At 39.4% G+C, this 27,066-nt stretch overlaps 3 protein-coding genes across 7 annotated transcripts; 1 reads left to right on the plus strand and 2 right to left on the minus strand.

Moving 5' to 3' along the window:
- Positions 1–302: 302 nt before the first annotated feature.
- cnnm2a (cyclin and CBS domain divalent metal cation transport mediator 2a) lies at positions 303–17,967 on the minus strand. Of its 2 annotated transcripts, XM_027136304.2 has the most exons (9): positions 16,551–17,967; positions 6,791–6,934; positions 6,538–6,675; positions 6,248–6,417; positions 4,387–4,480; positions 3,989–4,051; positions 3,245–3,423; positions 2,855–3,084; positions 303–2,750 (listed from the first exon to the last, which is right to left on the minus strand). In XM_027136304.2, exons 1-8 carry the CDS (start codon positions 17,965–17,967, stop codon positions 2,872–2,874), a joined length of 2,418 nt encoding a protein of 805 aa, XP_026992105.2. In that variant the 3' UTR covers positions 303–2,750; positions 2,855–2,871. The 2 variants fall into 2 exon arrangements, with proteins under 2 accessions (XP_026992105.2, XP_026992104.2); XM_027136303.2 differs by having other exon boundaries at positions 303–3,084.
- A 148-nt stretch (positions 17,968–18,115) lies between these two features.
- LOC113636291 (steroid 17-alpha-hydroxylase/17,20 lyase) lies at positions 18,116–27,064 on the plus strand. 3 transcript variants are annotated; one of them, XM_027136309.2, is made up of 10 exons: positions 18,116–18,248; positions 23,333–23,426; positions 24,210–24,484; positions 24,604–24,742; positions 24,905–25,134; positions 25,232–25,318; positions 25,389–25,598; positions 25,746–25,915; positions 26,018–26,121; positions 26,228–27,064. In XM_027136309.2, the coding sequence occupies exons 2-10, from the start codon at positions 23,396–23,398 to the stop codon at positions 26,512–26,514; spliced, it is 1,533 nt and encodes a 510-aa protein (XP_026992110.1). In that variant the 5' UTR covers positions 18,116–18,248; positions 23,333–23,395; the 3' UTR covers positions 26,515–27,064. The 3 variants fall into 3 exon arrangements, with proteins under 3 accessions (XP_026992110.1, XP_047668370.1, XP_026992109.1); XM_047812414.1 differs by lacking the exon at positions 18,116–18,248 and having other exon boundaries at positions 22,679–23,426; XM_027136308.2 differs by lacking the exons at positions 18,116–18,248; positions 23,333–23,426 and having other exon boundaries at positions 24,047–24,484.
- On the minus strand, positions 21,025–22,611 carry borcs7 (BLOC-1 related complex subunit 7). Of its 2 annotated transcripts, none has more exons than XM_027136312.2 (6): positions 22,508–22,611; positions 22,162–22,313; positions 21,837–21,899; positions 21,655–21,698; positions 21,524–21,544; positions 21,025–21,414 (listed from the first exon to the last, which is right to left on the minus strand). In XM_027136312.2, the coding sequence occupies exons 2-6, from the start codon at positions 22,291–22,293 to the stop codon at positions 21,363–21,365; spliced, it is 312 nt and encodes a 103-aa protein (XP_026992113.1). In that variant the 5' UTR covers positions 22,294–22,313; positions 22,508–22,611; the 3' UTR covers positions 21,025–21,362. The 2 variants fall into 2 exon arrangements, with proteins under 2 accessions (XP_026992113.1, XP_047668371.1); XM_047812415.1 differs by having other exon boundaries at positions 22,162–22,302; positions 22,508–22,599.
- Positions 27,065–27,066: the final 2 nt, after the last annotated feature.

Raw genomic sequence — 27,066 nt, forward strand, 5'->3', positions numbered from 1 at the left:
TGATTATTCAGGCTACCCAGTTTGAATGTAAGAAAGTTAGCATCAGGGTTAGTAGTGAGGTTAACTTAAGTGTTTGTTTGATTATAATGAGTTCAGGTTCATGAACAGATAGATGGGGTTTGATTCCTGCCTCTGCCCTGTGTGAATGGAGTTTGCATGTTCTTCCTGTGCTTCAGGGGTTTGTTCTTGGTGCTCCGCTTTCCTCTGCATTAAACTTTAGGAAGCGCAGAGGCCCAAATATTCCACAACATTATTCTGGTACATATCAAGAGTAGATAAAACAAGCTCAATAACAGCAGACATAAAGGACACAGAATACATGGAGTTTTACTCTGTACTACAAAATACACAGTCTTCAGTGTGTTATTTGTTAAAATCAAAGAGGTATTCGAGAAACAAAAATGCATCAATTAAGCAAAATTCTTGTCAAAACAATTCTTTTATAATAGCAACATCCAACTTCTTTATATAGCGATATGGTATTTTCTTGTTTTGTAGTATGTAAGTATATAATAAATCTCTCTTATCTCAATGCCTTTGCAGCATCTCTATAGACATTCAACACTGAATAGCAGCAATATACGGTGGATTCCAACAATATGCCTGAGCACTGCATTACTGAAGGAATCTTCTGTTCTGTCTACGGTGGGCCATTTTACAGTCTTTAAGACACAACGTTATCCTCTGAGAAAAAAAATTAAGAACATCCCTTTTATATTCTGGAGTAGTTTCATGTGCATGGCATTGTTAATGCTTATGCAATATGTAAATGACATATGGATCAGTGTTAACAATTTTCATTCAGAAAAATATTGTCCCAGTGATCTCAGAAACATCATATCTTGTTCTGGGTCTCATTGTTATCACAACAGTCCCTGTCCTCAACCGTCTAGCAGTTAAAAGGGCATTTGACCGTGGATGTTATGCTGCTGATTGTCCCTGCATAATGGATACACTATTGCACTGACAGATTGTTACATAAATACATAAGCTTGAGACGACGGTTCTAACCCATGATGATTCAAATAGAGCGCTCCACATTGAATCATCATTTACAGTGTATGAACTGAAATACTGAATTTAATACCAAGGAAAATAACATGCGTTAAAATATGTTCCTGTGTGTAGTTTTGTTTCCCAAGCTGTGGAAAGGTACCTTGTGCACACTGTTGAACTCATAATTGCATTTTAGCATGTTACTTTGTTAACATGACGTCACGTGGTACATGGAAATTGTGAAATCATTCAAATCAGCATAGAAATACTAGAAAGGTATAAGCTGAAGGAAGAAAAAAAGGAATTCACATTTTTTAAAACAGTTTAACACATGATTAAAGACATTAGAAGCCTGAAGGTTACGGTTAACAATATGGTCCAAGATTTGTTACATATAAAAACTGAAGATACGATGTGAGATACATACACTCTCGCTCTGTTCACTGTAAAATGTGATACTGTAAGGTATCTCATGGAAATATTCCTCACATGTAAACATACTGAATGTCTTTGTACTGCAAATACTTTACATGGCACATCTGCATACGTGTTACATGCACACAGTTTATAGCCTGACAAACTTCTGTCATAAATGTGACATGTTGGAGCTGAATGCTTCAGTGCTATAAGCTCAAAGATATGTAATACCCACATCCTCATCCCTAGAGGGCTAATCATGATTTAATGCCACATCCCTTCTTTTGCTATTACTCAAGGCCAACACTGTCTAGCATTTTATCTTCATGGATGACTATCAGAAACTTGATGCTTTGGTAACTGCTCATTGTTTCTGTGGAAAAAGGTTTGGCTTTCCCAGACATGAAGACAATAGATTCTGTGGGTATAAACTTTTTTGTAATCACGACTGGCAATTGTTAATCTGCCACAAGCACATTCGCTCCATCTAGTATGACTAAACACTCTGGAAAGGTTTATTTTAGCTCCTTGTATATTATTAAAAATTGGCATTCTGCCTTTAGGCTTCGTTGCTCAAACTGCTGAAAGCATCACTAAGTAGGTCAGTATGTCAGGAAAATCTAGACTGATATGCAGCACCATTGGTCTTTATATACTGTGATCAATCTCCCTGATTTCAGAGAATGATTAGTAATTATCAGGTCAGCCTTTGTCACAACGAAAAAAAGGTTAAGCAAACAATTAACTTTCTAGAAGGTTATCCTTTTTTGTAAATAATGCGAAATTACTAAGGTATCTAGACTCTCCTCTGCTTACACCTAATCCAGAGCGCTCATAGCTTTCGTGCTGAATCTGAGGTAAGAAAACTTAAATTAATGCAAAACTAGACTTGAATTATTCTTGATGCTCCTCTTAATAACACCCTCTCAAATACTGTATACCAATGCTGAATAAAGTCCACTTCAGGAATCTCCCGTTAACTCCTGTTAGCTCATGCATGAACATGTCCCTGCATTTAACACTGCTTTTTGTGTTTTATTTGCCATCTCTTGTAGAAGATTGCGATAAATCCTTGATGACAGGAAGCAATGTGGCAGGGACTGTCTTCTCTTGGTTAAAATATGGTTAGGAGATTTAGAGGACAATGAAAAGTGCCACAGCCATCCAAGTATCTCTTTCTCTGCTGCTGGATGTGAGTGCATCCTGAATAGAGCATGGCTGAGTGGGTGAGGAAGTGACATCTGCAGATTCCCAGGTTCATTCACTGCTCACTGTTTGAGCACATCCCATTCTGTGGTTTGTGGTATTTCACCATGCCCTCATATCCCCTGTAAAGTCTATATGTGTAGAAAGAAAAATCACAGGATTCAGTTGATCCCAGTAAAGCTGCCCAATGGAAGCTTCCAAACTTCGCTTGTTGAAAATATTTTAGTCCTCTCACCTCATTTACTGTCTGCTTTAGATAGTTCCATCAGTGTGTGTGATGTGGTTGGGTTTGTGTGAGTTAGTCGAGTTCTGATGTTGGATGAGTAATGAAGCTGATTCGACTCCTGGTCCATCCTGGTGTTCAGTTAGAGTAAGCTCAATCTTGGTGAATTCACTGTCTGAAGACTGAGGTGTCTTGTCCATGCGGGATGCCATGACAGCGTTCTGATACTGCTGCCGAGAAACCTGCCACACAAAACAGTCAGATCAGCACTATTAAATCCTGAAGGTTTTAACCTGTTTGCTGTGCTACTATACATACACTACACTTATTTGGTCATTTATAATCGTGCTTTCCCAGTTTTATCATTTCACTGGTGGAAAGTGCAAAGTGATAAATCATAACCTTAATGTAGAGCAGGTCGGAAGCCGCTCGGACAGAGTAGTCTGGCATATAGATCTGCAAGAAGGCATTGAGCTGGTTGTTGCTGCTGCCCAGAGTGGGAGTGAGGGCTTCCATGCGCTCGTTTCGGTTCACTGAGTCCGAATGGTTCAGGCCAAAAGGTCGGGGAGGTGACTTATTCTCTGTGTAGCAAACATAATCTAAGGTCATCTGCTAGTACTGCTGTGTTGTACACAAACATAGATTACCATCATCTGTCCTTCAGTAGCTTATGGTATAGGGACCACTAAGGGATGGAGGTATCTCTTTTGTTCTAATACTGATCTTGCACACTTTTAAACTGTTTACTGAACTTTTTCAAGACACAGATCACATTTATTGTTGATCTAGCATAATTTTCCTTAGCAAATTTAGTAGAAAAATCTAATTGAAATGTGAGTCTGATGTTTAACTGAAAGCTTTACAACCATGTAATCCTTAACCAATGCAGGTTCTTGGACAGATTTAGAGATTTTAAAATTTACCTAAAGCATTCGATGCGCAGAAAAATAGGATGGTAATTAAAATTTTTAACAAGAAATTGCAGTCTCTCAAGCATCTGAGTGATAAAATTATAAGAGTTTCGAAAAGCAGTAAACCAGAGTAGCTTGTGCTAAGCAATATTACGACCAAACAAACTTCCCAATTCTCCTGAAAGATTATAAGATACAGGAAGGGCGGAAAATAAGGGAAGGATGAGTGGTTTACCTGGAGATCCCGCAAGAGACTCTGCCCTGCTGACAACGAAGGTTCGAGACAAAGAGAGTGGAACTGGAGAATAGGAGGCAGAAAGAGTGCAGTCCAATTATACAAGAAGGATATTACTACAAAGATTAATGCAAAAAACACACATGGAAACAGTCATGCATATTCAAAAATGACCAGTCTACACAATTGAACTGCGAAATAAGGCCAGTGTGTTGAAAACTTGTGAGGTCAGTGCAAATCAGCCTGAGGTCAGCAGATGCCCCTACCAGCAAGACCTACTGTAGCTGCAGGACAGTGTATCTAAAACTACCAGTCTCAATGTTTCGTATCAACACTGCTTCAAATGAAGGAAAATGCTGGTGTGTGTGTCTGTGTGTGTGCTGATCCATTACACACACCTGGTGATGATGTTAAGGCCATCATTCCATAGTAGGAAAAGGGTCCAGCTTTAAACTTCATTCCCTCCTTGCCAGCCTCAACCTCTACCTTCCCCTGAGGATAAGCAGGAGGAGGAAAATAAAAGAAAAGCTTGGTTTACGTGGTGAGCATGGCTTTAGACTTCTCAGAATGAAACCCACTGGTCTCTACAACTACATTTTCAGGATACTTAAATCCTACTAAAAGGCTGAGTTTGGTGCTTCCAGTGTTTGGAAAGTTTATACAGTGATGTGGTTAAAATGAATGCACTGTAACAGTTACCTCATGAAATTTCTCCACATCTTAGGCAAAGAATAGCAGTGAGAAAGCACTCTAGACAACTAGACTGAACACAAACACAATATTCTGCCTAGACATCAATGAGGTATAAAGATTCTTCTTTGGTAAGCATTTGCATCTTTAGTTCTCTCCACAGATGAGCATTACCTGGTATATCACTTGTAGTTCAGGGGAAGGTTTGCATTTTGTTTTTGTCTCAAGAGACAAGAGAATCTTTTCAGCTCTTTTAAAGTGGCCATTATATTCTTGGTCACAATAAGCTTGTTGTTTCCAATCTTTTTCTATGATCTATGTCTCAGAACAATCGTTTACTCTGGTTTATCAATAGACTATCCATTTTAGACATTGTTTTCACAGGACTTTTTTGAAATCATGTCCAAATAATTGCTTTTTAGAGAAGTTTTAGAGAGATGGCTTAAAAGTCCACTTGATTATTATGACTATTATAAATTTTAACCAAACACAGTGTCCAAAAAACAATGTCTGAATACTTTCTGAACTCGTTGTGTTGCCATATACTGTATATATACACATAAAGTGCATTCAGAAAGTGTTCAGACCCCTTCACTTTTTTCAATCTTGTTATGGTGCAGCCCTATACTACAATTGTTTAAATTGTTTTTTTTTTCCTCATTAATCTACACTCAGTACCCAATAATGACAACATGAAAACAGAATTCTGGATGAATTCTGGAATGTCTGTAATTGTATTAAAATGAAACTGAAATGTCACATGTACATAAGTATTCAGACCCTTTACTCAGTACTTGGTTGAAGCACCTTTGGCAGCAATTACAGCCTCAAGTATTCTTGGGAATTAAGCTACAAGCTTTTCACATCTGGATTGGGGGATTTTCTTGGATGGAGACAGTCGGCGGACAGACATTTTCAGGTCTCTCCAAAGATGATCAATAGGGTCGAAGTGACACTCAAAGGAGCTTTCTTCAGATCTGTGCCTTGAAACAATCCTGTCTGAGCTCTGCAGGCAGTTCCTCTGTGACCTTATAGCTTGTTTTCTGCTCCGATATAAATTGTTAGCTGGCCTTCTATTGAGATGTGTGTATCTTTCCAAATAATGCCTAATCAGTTTCATTTACCACAGGGGAACTCGAACAAGGTGTAGAAACATCTCTGAAACGTTCAAGAGAACTGGGATGCATCTGAGCTAAATTTCCAGCCTTGATGCAAAGGGTCTGAATTTGAATTATTTTTTCATTTTTAATAAATTTAAAGACATTTCTAGAAGTCTGTTTTCATTTTGTCATCATGAGCTACCGAGTATAGATTAATAAGAAAAAAATAATAATTTGAACAATTGTATTATCAAGCTATAACATAAACTTGAAAAAAGTGAAGGGGGTTTAAATACTTTCCAAATCCACTGTTGATACACAAACACACAGTCCAAATATTTCGTAGCTTTTTAAACTTGTTATTTTAGGGATATGTAGGTCAATGTTGCCTCGGTAGGATAAAATCATATAAAGCATCACCAAGTAAAGCATCCCAATATTACAAACAGTTTTATTGAGTGTTACTGACCTGCAGAATGAGGATGAAGTAATCAACGGGCTTGTTTCTCTGAAAGAGATAGTGCTCTAACATTTTCTTATTCTTGTCATCATACTTCAACTCCTGGATTACGTTGGGATGCTTGAGTAAACGCAGAAGGATTTTCTCAGACATATGAGCTGGGCCAAATGGCTCTACTTCTAAAAGAAAGCCAAAAACAAAAAAGAAAAGTTGAAGAATGTGGATTAAGTCTGTATTTCCTTTTCTATTCAAGGACACAAACATTCAGACTGTCAAACATCACACACACACATCAGTACCAGTTGCTAGGAAACGGAGGGTAGCGAGTAGAAGCTGTGGTGATATTTTGACCCCAAGCTCGTTGTCAGTCGGCTTAAAAGCTGAGAAATCCTGCTTCCTCTCCCGATGAGTTATCTTCTTTTTTGTCTTGTTGTCAGCTTTTACAGGGAACAAAAAAAGGCTGTAGGAAATACTCTACATACATTCATATGTATGCTAAACATAGGCTAGGCAGAATTCATCAACAGGTAAATCAAAGCTGTAAACACTTACTGTACAGATCAGTCTCATCTAGAATCTCAGACTTAATGATCTCCTCAATGACATCTTCTAATGTAACAATACCCAAAACCTCATAAAAAGGGTCTCCTTCTCCTTCATTGTTTACTCTCTGCACAATAGCCAGGTGGGATTTCCCTAAAACATCCAATACATACAGTGTCAGAATCACATAGTGTATGTATGATACATACATGGAAATCAGCTTGGTAGCTTAAAAAAGTTATTTTGTAAATAATTTGCAGAATTCCTCATATGTTTATATCCTAAAAGTCATATAATTTCATTTCTGTGGGACTATAGTAGAAATGATTATTCAAAGATTCCTCCATCCATGGTCAATTAGAAAATATGAAAATGATGATACCTACCAAGAAATTGTTCAAACACTGATGGATTGAGTCAAACATCAATTCGTGGCACTTTTTTTTTTTTTTAGCAAATGTCCTGTGGTTCCACATCTGTTTTCCCAGGCCCCCCCTGAATAAGCTGTTTAAAAATTCCTGCCCAGCACTATCAACCAAAATGTTGAAAATTCTTTTCCTGTTTCTCAGCTAGTGATCATTTAAAAGGAATTTTTCCGGGGGCCTGAGCTAATATTAGAGCTGAAATGAAGTTTCCACTCCAGTTGGGCAAATGCTCTCACCGGGGTGACAATAGAGGAAGTTTAGTGTCTACATAAAGCTCCTCTGAATGCCAATACCAATTAAGGAAAACCTTGAGGCTTTTCTTAACTCTCTAATTTCATTAAAAGCATAAAAAAGACAGTATAAAAACAGAAAGACAGTTTGGTGATAATGAGAAACTGTGAAATAGTGGAATTAGCAGCTGTAGCCTTGTTATGAATGAAATACATGTGAAAATAGAGAACAGAATCACGTTGACTTTGAGTAATGAAAACAACGAGTAACTGAAACATTCTTCTTAATGACTCAACACTGACACAGAGGCATTTTTAGTGCATTTAGGCTGGTCTAATATACTAGTCTGTGATTTTACAAAGCTTGTGGTTTTATTAGTGAGAACTGTAACACACCAGAGACACACCAGTTTGTTGATCTTGCTTGACTGAATAATTATTATAGAAATATATATATTATATATAAATACACAGTGATTTAACACAGTTCAACTGTCCAACTGTCAGGATTTTAAAAAATTGCTTGTTCTCCAAATGTTTTTTCACATAGTTTTGCCTCTTGAACAAATGGTTACTAAAATACGTCATTCTGGGAAACTATTTGATTGTGTTGAGTAGCTTAAAGTGTGATGTGACTTCATTTCATGCAGCTTCTTTCTAACCGATTTCCATCTTTGAGCACTTGCTCACACTGCAACATAAAGAATGGCTCTGTATAAAATCTTTTATGTTCCAGACACGCAGACAACACGTGTATACAGTAAATTTTTTCCACATTATTTGTGGAAAGGGATTTTTCCATATTCAAGCATCTTTATAACCAGTCCATGAGACTCCTTATGTTGAGTCTGTAAAATATTCTATCTATCCATCCATCTTCTACCACTTATCTGGGGCTGCTCCAGTCATATAGGGATCATATATGACCCTTAGCAGAGGGCCCTGGACCCCATACTCCCTGAGCACCCCCCACAGATCACCACGAAGGACACAGTCGAATGCCTTCTCCAGATCCACAAAGCACATGTGGACTGGTTGGGCAAACTCCCATGAACCCTCCAGCAATCTGGTGAGGGTATAGAGATGGTCCAGTGTTCCTGAATCCGAGGTTCGACTATCGGCCGAATTCTCCTCTCCAGTACCCTGGCATAGAATTTTCTGTGGAGGCTAAGGAGTGTGATCCCCCTGAACCCACTCTCCGGTCCCCCTTCTTAAACAGAGGGACCACCACCCCAGTCTGCCAGTCCAGAGGCACTGTCCCCAGCCACCACACGATGTTGCAGAGGCGTGTCAACCAAGACAGCCCCACAACATCCAGAGACTTGAGGTACTAAGGGCGGATCTCATCCACCCCCGGTGCCTTGCCACTGAGGAGCTTCTCAACTACTTCAGTGACCTCAGCCTGGGGGATCGACAAGTCCACAACTGAGCCCTCGGCCTCTGCTTCCTCAGTGGAAAACATGTCGGTGGGGTTGAGGAGAACCTTGAAGTACTCCTTCCACCATCCGAGGATGTCCCCAGTCGAAGTCAGCAGATTCTCACTCCCACTGTAAACAGTGTGAGCAGGGCACTGCTTTCCCCTCCTGAAGCACCGGGTGGTTTGCCAGAATTTCTTCGAGGCCAACCGATAGTCCTTCTCCATGGCCTCACTGAACCCCTCCCAGACCCGAGTTTTTGCCTCCGCAACCACCCGGGCTGATGCTCGCTTGGCCCTCTGGTACCTATCAGCTGCCTCCGGAGTCCCCCGAGCCAACCAGGCTCGAAAGGACTCCATCTTCAGCTTGACGGCATCCCTTACTTTCGGGGTCCACCACCGGGTTTGGGGATTGCCGCCACGACAGGCACCGGAGACCTTGCGGCACAGCTCCGAGTCGACAATGGAGGTGGAGAACATGGTCCACTCGGACTCAATGTCTCCAACCTCCCTCAGGATCTGGTTGAAGCTCTGCTGGAGGTGGGAGTTGAAGATCTCTCTGACCGGAGACTCTGTCAAACGTTCCCAGCAGACCCTCATAGTACGTATGTGTCTGCAAGGTCTGTCCAACTTCCTCCCCCACCATCGGATCCAACTCACCACCAGGTGGTGATCAGTTGACAGCTCCGCCCCTCTCTTTACCCGAGTGTCCAAGACATACGGCCGGAGGTCAGATGAAACAACCACAAAGTCGATCATCGACCTCCGACCTAGGGTATCCTGGTACCATGTGTACTGATGGACACCCTTATGCTTGAACATGGTGTTCGTTATGGACAAACTGTGACTATCACAGAAGTCCAATAACAGAAGACCACTTGGGTTCAGGTTGGGGGGCCGTTCCTCCCAATCACGCCCCTCCAGGTGTCACTGTCGCTGCCCACGTGAGCGTTGAAGTCCCCCAGTAGAACGACGGAGTCCTCGGTCGGAGCACTTTCCAGCACCCCTTCCAGAGATGCCAAGAAGGTCGGGTACTCTACAGCAGTGGTCCCCGACCCCCAGGACGTGGACCGGTACCGGTCCGTGGACCAAATGGTACCGGGCTGCCCAAGGAATATTAAATTATTTCCATTTTATTTACTGTGGTGTATTTCTCTCGGGTTTGTGTGACTATCCATGGACAAAAGGTTAACCGGGAGCTGAGAGACGTCACCTAAAGCCGCACCAATACCGCGCATGCGCAAAATATCATGATATTGGGCCGGGTTTAGGTGACGTCTGGAGCTGAGTGGTTGAGGTTGGGGACCACTGCTCTACAGTGCCATTTGGCCCGTAAGCACAAATAACAGTGAGAGACCTATCCCAGACCCGAAGGCGCAAGGAAACGACCCTCTCGTTCACCGGGGTAAACTCCAACACATGGCTGCTGAGCTGGGGGGCTATGAGCAAGCCCACACCAGCTCGCCGCCTCTCACCGTGGGCAACTCCAGAATAGTAGAGAGTCCAGCCTCTCTCGAGGAGTTGGGTTCCAGAGCCCAAGCTGTGTGTGGAGGCGAGCCCAACTATCTCTAGTCGGTATATCTCAAACCCCCCACCCCCCACCCCCCAAGCGAGGTGACATTACATGTCCCTATAGCCGGATTCCGTATCAGGGGATTGGGTCGCTGAGTCCCCCGCCTTCGGCTGCCACCCAATCCACATTGCACCAGACCCTTACGGTTCCTCCTGCAGGTGGTGGGCCCACAGGAGATCGGCCCCACGTCGGTTGCACCATATCGGGCGACATTACGGACCTTGCTTTGTTTTTCATCATAAGTTTTAAACCGTTTGGTTTTGAACCGTTCTTTGTCTGGCCTGTCACGCAGGACCTGTTTTCCTTGGGAGACCCTACCAGGGGCAAAAAGCCCCAGACAACATAGCTCCTAGGATCATTCAGGCACGCAAACCCCTCCACCACAATAAGGTGGCGGTTGAAGGAGGGGTAAAATATTCTAGTAAAACCTTAATGTCTAAGGTATGAATTAAGGCAATGAGGAAACAATTCAGAGATCCATAGCGGATAAAAAAGATATAGCTGTATATCTGAGCTATATATTTCAGTCAGTTGTTCACCATAAATATAAGAATTACCTTAGGCCATTTCCAGGCACTAAGTTAGATGTAAAATAATAGTTGCCAGTTATTATATTTGAATGTCAAGTGAGCAATAAAAGCTTGTAAATAAAAAGCAAGCACTTGTATATTTTTCCCCTCAACAGCAAATAACTGTAGGTTTCCATAAGCAAAAGGAAAGGTAATAAGATTCAGCTGTGTTTCAACACACCGTAAAGACCGTAGTTTTATATTTATGCCGCTATAGTTAACCTAACCAGAATTTATTTATTTTAAAAACATTTTACAAAAAATACTGTTAACAATAACAGACAGACTTTACTATTATTAGTTGATTTACAATTCTCACACACATTACATAGATACTTACCAAATATATAATTAATTTGAGTTAGAGTATTAATTTGAAATGTGTAACCGTTAATATTTCATACTAGCTATGAGTTAAAAGAAAAAAAAAATCAGAACTATATTCCAAGATCATAGATCATGTTCAGTGTTAATCATAAACTAGTTGTGAAACATTATAAAGTGTGTAAAGCAAAGCCACTATCTGTATCTGTTTTTAGTCAGATCTGATTTAAACCCAGAGTGGGCTGTGGTGGGCAGAAGGTGTTTTTGCAAGGTGTTTTTACTTTGTTTAATTAAAACATGATCCCTACCACTATGCTCCTGGAAACCCACGATAAACCCCAGATAAATAAATGTCAGCATGGTCATGAATTGGGACTTTGAAAGATCCTCAATCTCGCATTATTCGGGAGATGTGTGTGGGATTGTTTCTCATACTGCTCACTGGGTTATTTTTGTTTCATACCTTCCTCTGATATTTAGTTATTGATTCTGTTTCCTCAAATATAAACAAACTAGTAGCCCAATGTAAACCACTTTGACTCTGACTAGGTAGTTAACAATTGACCATCACTCATTGGCCTTTATTTGAGTTTCATATCTGACAACTCACTTTCACCCACATGAAAGCAATAAAACTCCTGCTTGTCTGTATACCTTCACCATATAGCCTGCAAACTCTTCCAAAAAAAAAAAGTTTGCAGGTAACTGTTTAGAACTCTTTATCTGTCCATTCTAATCCAAACCGAATGACTTAATAGAGCATTCCACAGAGCATCTACTAGTTGTCTGAAGAAAACTAAATCTCTCCTACACCAAGACACCTGAGAGAAATCTAGCATATAGTGTGAAACATTGGGATGTCAGGAAATGTGACATTTTCCTTTGCCTTACAAGGCCAATTCCACATTGCCTTAGTCATGCCACCATATAAACAAATCACATCATGCATTTAAAGCCAAAAACAGAGATAAACAGCTAGGAAAAAAAATTCAGTAACTCTGTTGTAAATCTAGTTATCAAAATGTCTCTTATTAGAAGATTATCGTGAGGAAACAGCTGTTTATAGCAGGTATAGCTGCTATAACAGGAATAAACTTGTTTCACAAACATTCCACATCTTTATATGTAATTGTTGATGCATAAAAACGTATGACCTCACCTTTCCTGTCATGTCTTATTTTGTCTACTATGTTGCAGTTCACTTAATATTAACTCAGTTTTGCATGCATTCTTTTATCTGAATAAATACACTCCTGAACAAAATCTTAAGACCAGGGAAAATATTACAAGTATTCACACTTCGCACTGGAGGATCATAACCAGGTTGTAAGTACTTCTTCAAAATGCCAAAAGAAGAAAAAGAGCAAGAGACAAAAAAGAGAATAGGCAATTTATTGAAATCTAACTAAAGGCAATTTAACTCAAACAGGCTGGTCATCAGCTGATCAAAAGTTTAAGACTACAGCCTTTAAAAGTTAAAATCTCTTAAAAACTGTCATGATCTCCTGATGGCAAAAGCAAAAAGGCTTGCTGTTTTTGGATGTGGCAGGATTGTTGAGATGCACAAGCAAAGGCTCTCGCAACGTTCCATTGCTGCCATGGTTGGACGCAGTAAGACAGTCATTTTAAATTTCTTAAAAGATCCTGAGATTTATGGGAGAAAAAAATCAAGTGGTAGACCCAAAAAAAATTCACCTGCACTGAGCTGGATCTTCAGGTTGTGCAGCTGTGTCAAACGGCAGCTGGCGATGTAGACATGTTGCAGTGGGCATCCCTCTTGACTGAGGGCAATGACTGTGTGGTAATGACTGGGTCTTTCAACAGGACAAAGCTGCAATTCACAATGCCCGCCTGACATAGAACTTCTTCCAGGAAAATAACATTGCACTTCTGGAAAATCCTGTGTGTTCCCCTGATCTAAATCCCCTTTAGAATCTTTGGGAATGGATGGCAAGGGAAGTTTACAAAAACGGACGCAAGTTCCAGACTGTGGATGCCCTTCGTGAAGCCATCACCACCACATGGAGCAACGTTCCCACCAGCCTCCTGGAAACAGTTGCATCAAGCATGCAGAAACAAGTGTTTAAAGTTATCAACAAGAACAGTGGGGCTACACGCTACTTGTCCTTTTTGACACTTTTAGTTCTGTTGTGTTTATTTTTGATCAGCTGAGGAACAGCCTGTTTGAGTTTAAAGACAGTTTACAGACAGTTTTTTTTTTTGTCTCTTGCTCCTTTTTCTTCTTTTGACATTTTGAAGCAGTTCTTACGACCTGGTTATGATCCACCAGCGTGAAATGCAAATACTTGGAATGTTTCCCCCAGTCTCAAGATTTTTTCAGGAGTGTATAATATTTAAGAGTAAGGATGCAGGAGTGCTGCTTGTGTGTGTTGCTTGTTTAAATTGATTGCATCTATAAAAAGCTGAGGCTAAATACAAGCAATCTTAAACAACCCTGAAAATGATAGCACTAATAACTGTATGTCAAGTAAAAAGGATTTAAAACTGAACCATTTTAAAGTTGGTCTTGGGTATCTCTTATCCAGAATAAATTAGGCATGTGTTTGAAAGTTTTCTGAAATACTAGAGCAGTAGTACAGCATAGCATAGCATAGCATAGCATAGTACAGTACAGCACAGTTCAGCATATCATAGCGAAATCTACACTGACTGGACTGATTCCAAATGACATGTTAGGAATTTCAAAAACGCCTGTATAAAATATACGAGTGATGACAAATCCCACTAAAGAAATTATATAGACCGCCATGGAGTAGCTGCATTCACTCTATTGGAAAATAGCTTCATTACTTCAAATATTAAAATATACCACTCATTCTTGATTGCTAACTTGACTGGGAATCGTTATGTTAAAGCTGGTAAATATGCCTCATGTGAACCAAGTTATTAACCCTGTGATTTCCTGAAGCATGCTTTATAGGATTACACATTACAACAGAGCAATGTCCTCTAATTTTATGTCCTCTAAAGTATTCTTTCATTTATATTGACAACATTTAGCAGATGCTAGGATCCAGAGGGACTTACAGATGTTTTCATTTTTGGAGAGAAAAATATTTAATATCAGAACTTTACAGCTACATCTCTGTACACTATTAAAGCTACTACCTAACTGTATTGTTCCCTTTTTGAATCCTGAGCTCAGGCTGTCTGTGTGGAGTTTTAAATCTCCTTGTGTGATATGTATGTGATTGTGGGATTGCCCCAGGTTCTCTAGTTTCCTTACACCTCCCGCAACCATGCCAATATATGGACTGGCTACTAGGGGATGAATGTGTGTACACCCAGAGAGTAATCCCGCCTCACACTTACTGTTTCAGGGTTAGGTTGACCAAGATTAAGCAGTTAGAATTAATATACTGCGAATGACTGACTGTTTTAAGAAAGACTCCTTTAAAAGGTGCTCTATTATAGTGAACCATTAAAGTGAATGCATGCAAAAACAACAATTTATAGTCATTAATTCATCTCCATGAGCCACTTTATCTGACTCAGACTCATTGTGGATCTGGAGACTATCCTGGGAACACTAACATGATGTTGGATTTCACCCCGAATGGGATGCCAGTTTATTCTAAAGCACTATGTGCGCCACACACACACACACACACACACACACACACAGACACGCATCTAAGTGACCATGCTAGCTGCTGTACGAATATGGCACTATATTACATTTAGGTATACTGATATTAAATTTAGATCCAAAAATATAGTATGATTTTTTTGTGGATCATTCTCATCAATATGCTTAATTCAATATACTTGTTTATGCTAGACTCAGATTCCCTGCAGAAATCCACTTACAAGATGTGCACAAGAGAGCCAGTCTAAACCAGAGGCTTTACTTCAGAGAGTCTGGTGAAGTTTTAGAAAGAAAGAGGCTATTATGACTAGAAATTTTTAAAATGAGAAAGAGTAAAGTGAGATGTAGTGAGTCCAGTAACACTAAACAACAGAGCACATGAAAGATGACTACTGTTCAAGTTAACTAAAGAAATTTTTCAATCACAATGTAGAATGTGCTAAGAGATCAGGACCTCTCTCCAAAATGTAGGCAGCAATATGTCAAAGGCCAGCCTGCACAGACACCTTAACAGTATAGACATTCAACAGATTTGAAACACTTATTCATATCTTAAAAGCAGAGGGCAACTGCAAAGTATCAATAGAAGTCCCTTCAGTTTGGGAGCAAAGTGGTATGAAGGAAAGAAACTAAGTTTATTCCTTACCAGAATGCAGGAAAGTGGTCAATGGGGAGGAGGAAAAGAAACTGGCACAAATATCTATACTGTTGAAGTGTCTGTGCACTTCATCTGTGAAACGTTACATACACCAGGAATATACAGCTTAAATCTGTAAAGGTCCTGTTACAGGAATTCCTTGTCTATAAATGCTCAGATAAGAAACTAGACCAACTCAATACCGACACCAGCTACCTTATAAATCTTTAACTTTTAAAGTTTGGTTTATGAAATTTGAAATGAAAAAAAAAAAAAGTAAAGTAATTGTGTTCTTCTTCTTATTATATTACATAAATGTATGTGATTGGATAAACCACAATATCAGATCTGCTACTAAATCCAAGCTGGCTCATGTTTAGAAAGTCACTAAACTATGGCCAGTTTTAGTATTTGGTTTGATCACCAAAATATTTTGGTGGGGTCAAACCAGCCATTTGATAACCCCTGGGATATATACTGTGTATATATAGAACCTTCTGCTGTCTAAATAAGCCTTATATTGTTATTGCTGAAAGGTGCAACAGGATAAATCATTAAGTCTCTTTGGTGATACAGTGAAATTATACAAAGCTGATTAGACAGTTGCACAAGATCCTGCAGAGTATTCTGTGTATGAACATTTCTTTAAGAAGAGAGAACAAATATACCAACTGCAACTTGATGCACTTGTCATGTCTTATAGAACATGACTGCAATTAAACTTAAATTAAACTTGATGTGCCCATAAATGCCAGTGGAAATCTTTCATGGTGTTTCTGCATTGTGCACATGCTGCCACTCACTACACAAAATCAAATCTGTTATTTTACAGTGCCAGTATGTCGAATAATGGTGTAACGATATTCTATGTAGTTCATAGATACCACTATTTGACAGATGTTTTGCTGTAATATCATAAGGCATCATTTCTTTTTGTTGTTTTTTAGAAGGTAGACATTGATGGTAAACTAAGGAATGAACTTCTACCTTTCTTGAACTCTTCTAGCATTGCGTCCAGCTTGGTGTCATTGAAGACAAAGTGCAGAGGGTGGCTGTAGAATTTTGTAATTGTTTTCAGAGGAGTGCAGTCATCTGGGTCCACGAAGGCCAGGTCTTTGACAAAGAGGAGGTCCACAATGTTGCACCTCTCCCCCTCAAACACCGGGATGCGCGTGTACCCGCTCTCCATGATCTCGGACATGGTGTTAAAATCAAGGACCGCATCAGCTGCAATCATAAAGCAGTCACGCAGAGGTGTCATCACATCCTCTACGGTCTTAGTCCTGAGTTCCAGAGCACCCTGGATGATGTTCAGCTCCTCTTTGACCAAATCATTGTATGGGTCGGTAACCCTGAGCATCTCAAGGAGCTTCTCTCTATTGTACACCGTGCCAATCTCCTGTCCTAGAACATGGTCTAAAAGTTTACTGACAGGATATGATGCAGGAAAAGTAAGGATCATGAAGAACTTGGTTAAAATCAGGGTGTTTGCACCAACAGCAAGCCCGTGCCTTGAGCATATTGCCTGTGGCACAATTTCTCCAAATATTACAATTCCAATGGTTGATACAACCACTGCGATCAGACCAGAGCCTGCAATATCATCCAGCAAAATAGTTAAAGTGGTGTTCACGAGGACGTTCCCCAAAAGCAGTGAGCAGAGCAGATAATTTCCTTGACTCCTCACAGGTTCAATCTTGTTTGCATATTTTTTTTCCTTCTCTGTGCCACAGTTCTGCACTATCCTGAGCTCCATGGGGTCGAGTGCCATGAGCCCTAAATTCAGTCCACTGAACATACCGGACAAGCACAACAGCATTGCAATAAATATTACCTGCAGCCAAAAAGGCAGCAAGAACTTCCTTTCCTCCACAACGAGCATTTTGGTGTCATGCCCCTCGTGGTAAATCCAGATGTTTTCAGCCCATCCGTCGTTCATAACACTTGGAGCAGGTGCTGGTGCGGCAATGCACATGTAGTACACTTTGCTCTTCTCTGTTTTCCGCAGAGGTTTTACTTCTATCTCGATGACGCCGGACGTCGATCGGCTCACATCCACGTTGGGAAGAATGATGATATCTGACGTACGGATGCCACAAGGCTGGAAGGCAGTTGGACCGTCTGCGACTGCGGACACGCTGCTGCGCTCCTGTTCCGTGAAGGCGATCTTGGACCACGTCTCGTTGTTAATGTTCTGCCCGAAGAGCCGCAACTTCACCCGCGATCTCTCGCTAACGCGCAATAAGCCTTTATCCATGAATGACACGTCGTCAGTGTCTTCCAGACGCAGGCCGATGATGACGGTCTCCTCCGCCACCTCTCTGCCGTCCGAGCGGTTTATCAGACCGCCGGTGACAAATAATAAAATAGCAGTCAGCGATCTAACCGGGCTGAGCGCCGCCATATTAGAAGTGGGCAAATGCAGTACGCTGCTTTGCCCTATTCACATGGGGCAAGATTTTGCTGAATGAAAACTGGATGCAGCGTTTAGAGAGAGTCCGAGTCCGCCTTCATCTTAACTACGAGCTGTCCTGTGTGAGGCGATAAGATTGACATAACGCACCGCGGCTCACAGCAGCCCGCTGACACTCCAGCGCGCTCTTAGAAAATCTACTGTTATTCCACTCCAGCGCGCTGCTGACTGACGGAGACTTGGACCAATCCGGAGCAGGCACACCAATGAAGGTGGGAACAAACTAAACGCACAGCAAATGACGTTATGCAAAAAAAGTGAGAAGCTTCTTTTTTTTAAATCGTTTTTAATGAGTTCTTAATTGTAGCCAGAACAAACAAAAAAGGGAGTTCGTGCATAACTGTCCATGACTTCACCAGAAGTAAGTATGATATTGTATGGAAAATACACTGAAAATAATATAGAACCCAGAGGACAGCTACACATGCACACAGTATGTAAGCTGGAGAAGCACCATCATACCCATTAATCTTCTTTGAAATGCTCATTTATGCAGATGTCTAATCAGTCAGTCATGTTACAGCAGCACACACAACCATGTACATACAGGCCTTCGGTTAATGGCCACATCAAGAATCACAAATGGGGAAATGTGATCTCTGTGACTAACCATTGTTATTGATTCCAAGCTGATTTGGACTGGAAGTTTCTGATTACTGTTCTTGACTGACATGAGTAGAACCAAATGTGGCCTTCTGCTGTTGCAGCTCATCCACCTCAAGGTTGACTCTTAAGTCTGGTGGGAAAATCCCAGGAGATCAGTGTTTTCTGAAATACTCAATCCAGCCCATGGAGTTCCAATATCAAAGTCATATCAGGTCACAGAGCTGAACGTTAACTGAAGCTTTTGGCCAAATGATTGGCTGATTGTTATAAGCTCATATATTAGCTGCTGATGAGAGAGATCATAGCAGAATGACCAAACTGATATGAGCTGACAGGAAGTTGACAGTAAGTCATGTGAAAACTCTTTATACTGTGGAAAGCAGAAAAGTGTCTCAGCATGCACAAAACACTCACAGCGAAGTGGATGGGCAACAGCACATCCCACAGATGACTGATCGGATTGCAGCCCCATACACAGTAATTGTGTTTTGACACCTTTCTATTATAGGCAGCAACTTTTTCAGCAATTTGTGGTACAGAAGCTCTTTGCTCTACCAGATGGGCTAGCCTTTTATCCCCATGTGCACCAATGAGTCTTGGGTTCATGAATTTTGTTAGGTGAAAACCACTGCATACTGGGAAATTTTACAACATTTGTCTGTAGATGGAGCCAAATCCATCAATCATAACTCTACTAGATATTCATGTTAGCTGTGCCTTGTTAGGAGTAAAGCAATGTCAGCAGCTGTAGGTAAAGGAAGTAAAACTTATCTATCTAATTTGATCTATTTCCCTGATTTGTCAGGCTCCAGACACGTGCTCCAAAGACAAATAGAGCTAGGTAAAACTCGGTTATGTTTGTTCATTTTTATTTTAACAATAATAATCCATGAACAAATATGAAAAAACAAAACAAAAAACAAACTAACAAAAAAAAAACAACAACAACACACATCCACACTTCCAAAACATAATTTAAAAACTTTAGTTAACTTAACTTACACTTAATTATCTGTCCAAACAGATAGGACCCACTTTCTTTTATCTCTTTACTGCATTACCTGGCATAAAGTTCTCTCTCTCTCTCTTGGCTGGACCTTGTGGACTGATAAAGATGGATTCTCAGAACTGGGAGAGTCTCTCAGGGGCACCATCAGGGAGTATTAACTTTTAAACAGGTTACCCCTGAGCATGAGCATGTCACACTACTTGGTCTGCAGTATAAACTGTGTAGCTAACATGGCAATTCATGGTACTAGCATGGAAGGAAGAGACAGCAAAATTTAAATGTCTGCACACTCACTATGGCTGCTAATCAAAATAACATAACACAGACATACAAATAAAAAGAAAAATACAAACTTCAACTTGTCTGAGGTCTGAGAAGCTAAAACAACACACTAACAGACCAAATTATTTCCCAGCTTTTTTTCTAGTTGCCTTACTGTTATACTATATTCTTAAAATAACCCGTCTACTATGTGGCGTTAGAAGCAGTAATCCAGAAACCCCCCCCCCCCCAACAGCTTTTACCAGCAAACACTAAGCTCTAACAATTTAACAAGCCCTGCTTACGTATTTTTCCTAAATTATATAAAATAATTATATTAAATAAATTATATATCTAGTAATAGAATCTTGTATAGCCATTGGAGAAGATAACTAATAACCCCACTCTGGATGTGTCTGGATTTGTTTAAAAAGTGAAAAGCAGTTCAAATTGAAACATTATCACTTTATGGCTTGGCATAATAAAAACTATCAGTTTATAAAAAGTGCAATAGCGTTAAAATGTACATACAGAAAGTTACAACCATTCAAGGCCATGATGGTGCAATCAACTCCAACACAATAATCTAGATCATCAATCCACTTTCTATATATTCAGATTACATACTTTTTATGCTCTTATTTCAAGGCTTTTAACAGATATATACTGCATGATGAATGTTAAAAATTATAAGAATTATCGGACTACAGAAAAGTAGAATGATGGTTTTATACCTAAACCACGTTTGGCACCACAGTACTCTGAAAACCATTGGAAACATTTTAGCATATAGAGAAATAATATAATGATAAATGTTAGATATAGAAAATATAAGAATAATTAAAATAGAAGCATAATCTTTAAAAGTGTTGATTCATTGTGAGTTTTTTTGGCACAATAACAGCTGGTTGTGTCTAAATGCTTGTGCAGAGATAAGTGAAAACCCTGAAGTGTAATCCAAAGCTTTCTGGGAGTAATGATCAAGGCTATGCTCTAGGACAGACATCTGTTTGACCTTGCTGATGTGCTAGTGATATTGGATGTGCCTTTATTACACATTCAACTGATGTTCCTGTAGAGAACATGCAAGTTCACTCAAATAAGTAACAATGTTTATACAAAGACATTTATTCATGAACACAAATAGACAATAAATTAACATGCAAGTCTGTGGACACCGGTATTACAGTTTTTCAAAAGCAAGCTCATTTAATAATAAAAGTTACCAAGATAACAACAACAACAACAAAATCTCAACAGAATGTTGTTTTAGAAATTAAACAACAAAAAAGACAAATCTATACTACACAAGAGATGTTACCTCAAGGTCATGAGGTATACTGAGAAGGCAATCAAAGCACGTGTGTCTCTGAAGCTCAAACACCCTGCACAAGGTGTCAACAAACCAAAGTCCAAGTTAAACATGTCAACAGCAAAGCTTTTTGGTGCATTATTTAAATAAGTGTCCAAGCTGGTCTTGAAGGTTTCTGGAGTGCTCCACGCTGTTAAAAAGGTTAAAGGACAGACAGATATAATCACTGCTTGTTTTGACATTAAATGACAGATGTAGCCACCATAACAACTGTCAACAGTGTTTCTATTTTGACTTACTTCTTTTGGATGGCTTCTTGCCTAAACAAAGAAGACAAGATAGGCACGATTGTTTAGACTTGAGCTGTATTTTAAATACAGTGTCTGGAATATAAATCTAGATTAGATGCAGTGGAGTTATTTATACTCACTGATATTGCAAATGAGTAGTTATTATGGACATTTTCCTTAGACTCTGAAACACAAGAATAATTCCCAAAACGCTGTTTACTTTACTTTCCTCTGACGTTAATTTGATAAAGAACTTTTATACACGTTTAAAAATGTTATGTTTATTTGCCTAAATTAATAAGAAAAAAAGAATAAAAATTACATCCTCGGAGTGCAGAATGGCATCTTCTTGGATAACCATATTTCTTGCTGCCTGACCGAGAAGCTGCAAAACCACAGTAAATAACAGACAAGATTAAAACAGATAGAGTCATGAAATATCCAGCTGACGTTAAAGGCTCTAACATCAGAAGTTACTAATGTTAATCTGTCACTAAAATAAAATCCTCGCACGTGAAAACATGCCTGGCAATAAAGCTCTTTATGATTCTGATTCTGATCTGATGCTAACAACGTCTACAAAGCTAAGCTGCTAAGTTAGCTTAGTTTAGGTAGCAACGGAGTTTTAGCACAGTTTGAACAGTTACCTCTTGGCTGCGAGATCCCTTTAATACTTGGCGAGTAAGAGCAATCACATCTCCACTACAAGAACCGACTTTATCGGATAATAAACCTTTAACAGACTGACCAAAGCGAGGCTGCGGCTCTGAGGAAGCCATGGATGAAAACTACGGAGCAACTCGAGGGACAAAAGGGAGGGACTGTGTAAAAAAAACAACAACAACAAAAAAAAGACAAAACGGCCCTATTATGAAATCCCCCCAAAACTACATTATTACGTTATTTAAAAATATATAAACAAGTAAATAAAATAAATAAATAAATAAATAAATAAATAACGGATTTAATTGTTTAAGCGTTAAATAGTACTACCTTACTCTTCCATTTTTTCCTTCAATGCATTTTTAATGTTAAAACACTTTTCTTATTTTATTGAATCCTGCACGTGCCGAGTCATTTCTCCTATTTCCTGTTTTAATCATGCAGCATTTCCTAATCTACTCACGTGTTATAAGATAATAAGAGGCGTGCCACAAAGAGCGCTGACTGCAGTATTCCCTTAGTAAACACAATACATCAATCCGCTTTAAGATCTGTTTACAAGCTGTGGTTGATGCAGTGCATTTCTAGCTAGCACTGCAAGGTAGACAGGATGCCAGTCCAGTGCAACATTTCATTTACACACATTCACTCTTAGCAGAGCTACTATGCCTTTGTGCATGTGTTTGACCAGTGGGATAAAACTGGAGAACCTGGAGGAAACACAGACAATATGCAAAACTTCATACAGACAGTAACCCAAGTAATCGACGCTACCCACAATACTTAAGTATACAGAAATTATAGTGCTTTATTAATGCTGTGTGATGGCTAGAAACAAGCTCTAGTTCAGTCATAGTTTACAAACATTTTTGTGGAATAGGTACAGAACCATTATAAAGCATGTACATACATCAGACAGCCATAACATTAAAACCACCTGCTTAATATAGTGTAGGACCCCTTTTCTGCCAGAATAGCTCTGACCAATCGAGGCATGGATTCTACAAAACCTCTGAAGATGCGCTATAGTGTCTGACACCAAGATGTCAGCTGCAGGTCCTTGCGAGGACATTATACAGATCTTGGGAGTTTGGAGGCCAACACCTTGAACTTTTTGTCCTGTTACTTAAAACATTTCTGAACATTTTTTTGCAGTGTGGCAAAGAGTATTATTCCACAGAATCAGGCCACTGCCATTATGGAGTATTGTTACCATGAATGGGGGTTCTTGGTCTGCGACAATACTTAGGTAAGTGGTACATATCAAAGGAACATCCACATCATGAATTGTATTCCTCTTTTGCAACAAACATTTGTAACAGTATTATTTCAATTACAATTATGAAATTTTAAAGATTTATTCATATGTTTAATGTTATGGAAAATATTCTAGACACGTTCCTTTTATCACTTTTTTTATCAGTCTTTCAATAATCAGCATTTATCTTTTGTAAATAAAAAACATCTAAAACCTATTTCTAGATTTTTTTTTTATTTTTATTTTTTTACCAATTTCAAGCTTGTTGTAATGGCAGAATTTTAGAAAAAGGCCAAATTACCTACCACTAAAACAAGCAAAGCTTGAAATGAGAAAAAATGTCTAGAAATAGGTTCAATAATCTTATGTGTGTTAATGTAATGTTACAATGGAAAATTCAAGATACATTTAACTATATTCTAGATATTTACACTTGCAAATGACTTTGCAGTGTAATGACTGATTCTGTGTCTATGTCTAGATATGAAAAATATGTGAAGTATTAAATTTTTATGCATAAGGTGACATTGTAAATCCAGAGAATACTTGGATACAAGCTGACTAGCGCCATTCTTCTGAGTTTAAAATGACATTGACTGTTAAAGATAGCTGAGGTGAAACATTTTGAGGTCAAGGAGGTGACATTGAGGAAGGAATATAAAATACCCGTGTAAGCTTTCTCAAAGCCTGTGGAGTGCCTTGATGTAGGTCGAACTGAAATTACTGAATACCTGAGCATGGCATGGCTTATTTGTTTTTTTATATTTGCTGCAGCAATCATAGTGGCTCTTTATCTGAGGAAAATCCATGGCTTTCTGGTAGATGAGAGAGCTCCTCCAAACCTTCCATCTCTCCCAATCATTGGGAGTCTTCTGAGCCTAAGGAGTGACAGCGCACCACATATTTTCTTTCAGCAACTGCAAAAGAAATATGGAGATATTTATTCGCTTATGATGGGCTCTCATAAAGTTATCATCGTCAACAGCTATCACCATGCAAAAGACGTCCTGCTTAAAAAAGGGAAAATATTTGCAGGAAGACCACGCACTGTAAGTAACCTGTATCTGTCTGAGATCCCTAGCAATACATTTAGTTCATTATGTTGTTACTGAACAAGGTAAAGAGTTTTCCAGTGATGAACAACCATATGAAAATTTCTCTTTTCAAGGTTACTACAGACATTTTAACACGAGATGGGAAAGACATAGCATTTGCTGACTATAGTGCCACATGGAAGTTTCATCGAAAAATTGTGCACGGAGCCCTGAGCATGTTTGGAGAGGGAACTGCATCTATCGAGAAAATAAGTAAGATAAAAACAGATAAACATCAGATATAGTACAATTCCAAAGCTATGATTCCCTTGACATAACATTCTGAGGACAGGGAGATATTCTTGAGAAATATGTAAAGTTATAACACTCAGCATCTGTTTACACTGTTATAACACTTTCTTCTGTTCCTCCTAGTTTGCCAAGAGGCGAGCTCTATGTGTGAAACCCTCACTACCCTGCAGAGCTCTGCAGTAGACTTATCCCCAGAGCTGACCCGTGCTGTTACAAACGTAGTATGTACACTCTGTTTTAGCTCCTCATATAAACGTGGAGATCCTGAGTTTGAAGCTATGCTCCAGTACAGCCAGGGAATTGTGGACACAGTTGCCAAGGATAGTTTGGTAGATATCTTTCCTTGGCTCCAGGTGAACCTTTCTCTCAAAGTACAACACAACAAATAAACTTTACAGACAATATACTTCACTTCAACATATCTACAACCAATCACTGTTTTCTGTGTAGCTCTTTCCAAATGAAGACCTCAGAATTCTAAGGCGTTGTGTCTCCATTAGAGACAAACTCCTTCAGAAGAAATATGATGAACACAAGGTAAAACACAGCTATCTACACGGATATCATTATTTACTTGACCTTACTTGAGATTTGTCTCCATCTACAGGAGGACTTTAGTGATAACATCCAGCGAGATCTGTTGGATGCCCTACTGCGTGCCAAACACAGCTCTGAGAATAACAACACCAGCACCCAGGATGTCAGTCTTTCTGATGATCATCTACTTATGACTGTCGGAGATATTTTTGGTGCTGGTGTGGAGACTACAACCACTGTACTGAAGTGGTCCATTCTTTATCTTGTTCATCATCCACAGGTAACTTATTATTTCATCATCATGTCTAATTAGTCATGAAATACCAAATAATGAATATAAACTTTTACAGCATCATTACCAATATAGTTGAATTACTTGTGATTTGTTATATAAAAAGCGTGACAGTGTTCTCTTTATATTTTCCAGGTTCAATTAAAAATTCAAGAGGAGTTGGACACTAAGATTGGGAAGGACAGGCACCCCCAGATTAATGACCGAGGAAATCTTCCCTACCTGGAAGCCACAATCAGAGAGGTGCTTAGAATCCAGCCAGTCTCGCCACTTCTCATCCCTCACGTCGCTCTCTCAGATGCAAAGTAATTCCATATCACTTTGTACTCAAATTAAAACAGGTGAAGCCTGTCACACACAGTTTATATATGGCTATTGCTCTCATCCTGTCTGTAATATTCCTACAGTATAGGAGAATACACTGTACAGAAAGGGACAAGAGTCATCATCAATCTGTGGTCTTTGCACCATGATGAAAAAGAGTGGAAAAACCCAGAACTCTTTAAACCAGGTAAATGAAAACAGAATTTAGAGCCACTGTGGTCTATTAAATACTTTTTTATTTCTGCTGCTGTATTACTTTGCCTAACTTTTATTTATTTATTTTTAAATTTCAGAGCGTTTCCTGAATGAGGAAGGCAACAGTCTGTGCTGCCCATCACTCAGTTATCTACCATTTGGTGCTGGAGTGCGTGTCTGTCTTGGTGAGGCTCTGGCCAAATTGGAGCTATTCCTCTTCATGTCATGGATTCTGCAAAGGTTCACTCTGGAGGTGCCCGCTGGTCAGCCTCTGCCTGAGCTAAAGGGCAAATTCGGAGTTGTTCTTCAACCCCAGAGGTATAAAGTCATTGCAAGGCTCAGGACAGGCTGGGAAAAACAGCTACAGAAACAAGAGTCAGGCTAAGATGTACATTTTTCTTTTTTATACTCATACGCTAGTAGTTAAAAAAAAAAAAAAGAACAGAAGTTTTTTTTTGTCTTAACCCTTGTGTTGAGTTTGCTACATAGCAGTGGATGTACTGTATGGGTTGTGTTGACTTCGGGCAACAGAGACAGAAAATAACATTAAAAATGTCCAGCTGTGGAACAGTAAAAACTCCACTTCTCTTGCCTGGGGTCGCCCCTAAAAGCAGGCATGTGTAATCATGTACGAGTGCAAATAAGACATGGAATAATGTACATAACTACAACCAAATTCACCAATTGTTTAATTCTTTTCTTCAAAAAGTTGGTGTGGTTTATGTCACTCTGTCTGTATTGTTTATTCTTGGACAATATGACCAGAAAATAACTGTAATACATGCAATAATCATCCTTTTTCCATGTTCAATAGAGAAACATGATCTACTATATAACATGAGCCAATATCCTGGTGTCTCTTTTTACAATATTTCTGCCATATTTGTCAGAATTCAGAAAATATAACCATAAATAAACAGTTATCACAAAACACATA

Source organism: Tachysurus fulvidraco, chromosome 4 (genome assembly GCF_022655615.1).
Source record: "Tachysurus fulvidraco isolate hzauxx_2018 chromosome 4, HZAU_PFXX_2.0, whole genome shotgun sequence".
In the NCBI taxonomy this organism is placed as follows: domain Eukaryota; kingdom Metazoa; phylum Chordata; class Actinopteri; order Siluriformes; family Bagridae; genus Tachysurus; species Tachysurus fulvidraco.